Raw genomic sequence first — 5,206 nt, 5'->3', positions numbered from 1 at the left:
ATATATCTGAATATATACTTAACATGTCTACGCGAATGCTAGGCTCTTTTATCTCGGACACTCACCAATACGATGATCTTGCACAAGCAAGGCCTCTTATTCAACAGATATTTGTTGAGGGTGTGCTTGCTGATTCACAGCGATCTTTACGGCAAAAAAATGCGAGATCTGATAAAAACTTTCAATGTTGCACATAGTACTGCGCAACCTCGACACCCGTTTCCTGTTTGCGCGTGACTACAGCGCCGTCTTTTTATGTCTGTGTTCGTGGCCAAGTCTCGTTTTTGATTGGTTGTGATGATATTGAATAGCCACAAAACAAAGATATCGGGTTGCTGGAGGGTCATACATCACTATACATATTTATAACGGGTAAAATTTCTGATCTGTCAACGTATTCTCCTTATTTGTGCTAAAACAAATGTCGAAAATGTGCAAAGAGCATATTTAAACCAATGGTTCTTGGGACCCCGGCTTTTTACTTTCTTCCTTGGCTGACGATTCTCCGTGTTCTACGTAGAATTTTAAACCTTTAACCTCTCTAAGAGTGGTCAACATCTAATTTCTCCCACGAATATCATGGCTTAGTCAAACATTTCCTAATTTGTAAACACGGTATATGAGTAACTAATTATATAATACCAATATGAAAAGCCTTTTTCTTTTGCTCTGCACATGCTACGCGTTTCACAGCTGCTGCTCCATTTACACACTGACGCATAGCAAAGAGTTTTTATTGAGGTATTCTGAATGGTAACAAGACGCTCTTTAAAGGGCAACCGACCGTCCAAAAAAATAAAAATTCAAATTTAAATGAAAGTTCACGTGAGTTTTAATTGAAGTTCAACTTGTTAAAAGCCTCCGATTACAGATAATTTATTCATAGGATCATTTTTCCTTCGTAACTTTGTCCAGCAGAAACCTTTTTACCCGGAACTATTTACAATTAAAATAACTCAATGAGATGTACCTGGGAATATTAAAAACAAACATTTGGCAAAAATATCAATTTTGGGGCATATTGATATTTTACTGGTAAGTCGTTTTTTGACGCCAAGTTTTCCTTTTCATTTCAATAAAAGTCGCGATCCGATTTACTGGCAGATTTGATTTAACTAACTTTAATATTCGTAACTATAAAATTTCAGTTTGCTCAAATTCACTTTCGGGAAGACTAGTTGCCGATGTGATGCGACAAAAAATTGCCCACAAAAGTGAATATTTACTTAGTGACTGAGGCTAAGGCGTTGAAATTGGGATGCACAGCCGGTTCTAACATTGTATCTCCCTTCAACAATTATTAAAATGTAGAATTCGAATCACAATACTTCCGTGCAAGGCCAAAAGGCCAATTCCGATAATTTTTGGTTTATCATCACTATCGATAAAATTTGCCCAAAACGCTTGAATAAGCAATCTTTTGATTGGAGTACAAGAACCGTATCTTAGCACAAAAACACACAGTGGTCTTCCTCGCATGTTCAGCGGAACAGAATGATCGGAGTTGTACTCCAATAATTACACGACATTGACATTGACATTGACATTCCAGGTGCCAAATTTCTTATTATCGGCGTTATTAAGGAATCTAAACAGACATTAATTTACTCAATGACGACACGAGTGCTAACCTTTTCATCTGCGGCACTCACCAATACGAGGATCTTGCACTGAGATCATGGCCACTATTTTTCTCTGACGGATATTTCGTGAGTTTGCGCTTGCTCATTCACAGCGTTCTTGACTGGAAAAATATTTAGTTGCGAGGTTTGATGATCTACTGAGCAACAGATCCTGTGTGTTGCGCGAAGTGTGTGTCTTTCGCGTCTCCTGTCATGCACGCGGTGTGAATGTGGGTGTGTGTGTGCAATGCACTGTTATGCAAAGTGCCGCCGTCACATGCTTTCCGCTCCGTTTTCCTTCTCCTTGTGACGTCCGTAGATTTTCCAGTTGGCTGCAGCTCATCACACTTGGCTAAAAAAGGCATATTTTTATTTCGTGTTTACCGTAATTCTTGCGTTTCCGCGTGGCATTTAGTTATAAGCAAAACATTCATGCTACTCATTTATACGATTGCTGCAACTTGCCAAATCATTTGTTGCTCAAATGTTTAATGCAAACATAGTCGAGGAAGTATGATGCAAACAAAGATTGTGTTTCTCTATTAGCATGTGCACCCCGACTTCCTCTCTCGTCCTTCTCAGTACTTGTATTAATAGAATTGTTAGTCGGATGAAACTAAAACAATTGATTAGTAAAACAAATGGTCGCTGACATCATGGCTGATAAGATAATTGGAACTAAATACTGCCCTCGCTGATTATTAAGCAGGAGTTGTTGTTTTTTGTTTCAACTGACTGAATTAAACGCATGACAGTGACATAGTGAGTGAAAACCTCTATAAAAAGAATGCTTTGGGAACGAGCTTACAAACAAAAAATATGCGCGGAGGCGGAAAAAGAAGGTTATCATCTCTATTGAAAGTAAAACGAAGGCGTGTATTGAATTAAAAGATCTCCAAAGCGCTTTGCGTACAGTTTTTTACAGGCTATAATAACAGTCTGATGAAATTGTTCCAATAAAAGAAGGCTTCACTGCTAATTTCCGGTCTATATCTCTTTGAAGTAACTGATCGGGTCGATCACGTCGATCACGTGACCGAGGCGGAAGTATAAAACTATTTCGAAATTTCACACTTTCAGACGCTTTCCCTTCTCTATGAAACCAGCGGATGTGTGAGTTAAGAAGGTGAGTGATAAATTACCAATTGCAGATTTAGATTCACGAAAAAGTTCAGATCGTCAGAGCCGTGGGCTGTTAAGGTAATTCCCTTGAAATTGCTCTACTATCAAACTTTTTTGGAAACTTGGCATAATTAACATTGATGATATGAACATTAAAAAAATGCAATAAAAAATGGGGTCTATGTGCTTGCTTACGCGTCAGCAGGCTCTTAAAATGGGGTATTTTTACTGTTTTTGCGTTAAATATTCTAATCACCTTCATACAGAATTAAGTCTTGGTTACTTCAAAGACACAACATTTTATTTTGAAAATAAAGCTTCTTTTATTTACATAGGCAGTATTGCTTCATTTACGCCGTCTTTGATTCCCTGGTTGTGGGAATAGTGCACTTTTTGGGACAGTTCCGTGTTTAGCTTGAAGTCCTCGCCTTGTGTAAAATACACCCAGTACGGAACTGTTTTCCAAAAAAAATTCATGTTCTACTATCAAACTTTTTTTCTTCTTCAAATATGTTCTTTATTAGACTGTTCTTAGCAAATATCTGAAAAAGAAATCGGGGGTCACCGTGCTCGTTTGAGAGAAAAGGAGCATTTATTTCGCTATCGGGTTTAGTTTGAGCGAAATCTCTTACGTTTTTTATGCGCACGTGCTCAATTGTGCGCGTGCTAATGACACGAAAATCGTGCGCAGCAGGGATGTGCAATGCAATACTAAAGAATTACCTTAATTGTTAATTCCGGGACATTCCCTTCCTTGGTACGATTAAGTAATAATATAAATTGTTTCCTGGAGCGAGGTAGACAGTTCTGGCCTCAACTGAAACTCATTGAGCTTTCTTCAATTTAATGCTTTCGAATTGGATAAATTCACGTCCGAAACGATTATTTCATATTTACAGTAGGCAGTTAGGCTTATAGACTGTAGCGAACAAGTCACTGTAACAAAATTTTACTCCATCGCAGTGCAGAAGTATATGCCAACAGTGGTTACATATAGACATGATTTTCTGGTGTCTAAGCTATTCTAGCGTCGCTTAAAAGAAATGAAATTCAAGAATGTTCTTCACGGCGCAAGTCAAAGGCTATAATTGGATTTGCTTCCAAAGCAGATGTCTGATGTCAAAAGCTTAATTTAGTGACATTTAAATATAACGCAAAGTTTACTGAAGACAAACGAAGTATACTAGACGTCTTTCAGGCTGAAATGGTGCTGAGCCAAGGAAATCCATCCACCAAATCATAGGAAATGAAACAAGGCTGACGGCATGTTCTCAATCTTCGTTTTCGTTTCACTTGACGCGGCGGGGTGCTACTTAAATAAAAAGAAATTTCTGCACAGAAGACGTATAATTGTGTTTAAAGTGTCTCTGAACTAGCGTCTAAGTGCGGAAAAGTAAGTCACAGACTTACTTGATTACCTGAGTGGTAGCAACGGGCAAGGTTGGTTACCATGGTTTCATTCATATAAATAAACAATATAGTACCAGAACGACTACAGCCGAAAAGTTCAATATTACCCTTATATTGAAGCCACATTGGAGCTGCGAGCTTAATTTACAACATTTTTGCCAGTTACAAAACGGCCATTTTTTTTTTTTTTTAACCGAATTCAAATAATACTTCACCGGCAGAGAATGATATTTAAAATTGCTATAATGTAATCCCTCCGACATGTGCAGAGCCAATGAGACGTTCTTATAATTGACAAGTAATTTCAACTCAGACTAAGGCGTTGAAATTGGGATGCACAGCCGGTTCTAACATTGTATTTCCCCTCAACAATTATTAAAATGTAGGATTCGAATCACAATGCTTCCGTGCAAGACCAAAATACCAATTCCGATAATTTTTGGTTTATCATCACTAACGATAAAATTTGCTTAAAACGCTTGAATACGCAATCTTTAGATTGGAGTACAAGGACAGTATCTTAGCACAAGAACACACAGTGGTCTTCCTCGCATGTTCAGCGGAACAGAATGATGGGAGTTGTACTCCAATAATTACAGGACATTGCTTCCAGGTGCCAAATTTCTTATTATCGGCGTTATTAAGGAATCTAAACAGACATTAATTTACTCAATGACGACACGAGTGCTAACCTTTTCATCTGCGGCACTCACCAATACGAGAATCTTGCACTGAGATTACGGTCACTATTTTTCTCTGACGGATATTTCGTGAGTTTGTGCTTGCTCATTCACAGCGTTCTTGACTGGAAAAATGTTTAGTTGCGAGGTTTGATGCTCTACTCAGCAACAGATCCTGTGTGTTGCACGAAGTGTGTGTCTTTCGCTTCTTCTGTCATGCGTAGGAAATTATGTGAATGTGTGAATGTGGGTGTGTGTGCAATGCAATGTCAGTGCAAGGTTCCGCCGTTTTCCCTCTCCTTGACCGTAGATTTTCCAGTTGGCTGCAGCTGGTCATACTTGCTTAAAAAAGGCATATTTTTATTACGTGTT

At 38.4% G+C, this 5,206-nt stretch overlaps 1 protein-coding gene across 2 annotated transcripts in view; it reads right to left on the bottom strand.

Moving 5' to 3' along the window:
• LOC138009487 (TNF receptor-associated factor 6-like) overlaps positions 1-4,932 on the bottom strand; it is a 52,895-nt gene extending 47,963 nt beyond the window's left edge. Inside the window, exon 1 of one of the 2 annotated variants that reach the window (XM_068856519.1) lies at positions 4,847-4,932. In XM_068856519.1, coding sequence (XP_068712620.1) covers positions 4,847-4,854 — 8 coding nt within the window. In that variant the 5' untranslated portion in view covers positions 4,855-4,932. Of the gene's footprint in view, positions 1-1,631; positions 1,768-4,846 lie in introns of those variants that run through there. The other variant, XM_068856520.1, reaches the window with a different exon arrangement.
• Positions 4,933-5,206: the final 274 nt, after the last annotated feature.

Source organism: Montipora foliosa, chromosome 7, assembly GCF_036669935.1.
Source record: "Montipora foliosa isolate CH-2021 chromosome 7, ASM3666993v2, whole genome shotgun sequence".
Taxonomy (NCBI): Eukaryota; Metazoa; Cnidaria; class Anthozoa; order Scleractinia; family Acroporidae; genus Montipora; species Montipora foliosa.
Note: the sequence above shows the minus strand (reverse complement) of the source record. Positions and strands in the feature narration are given on the sequence as shown.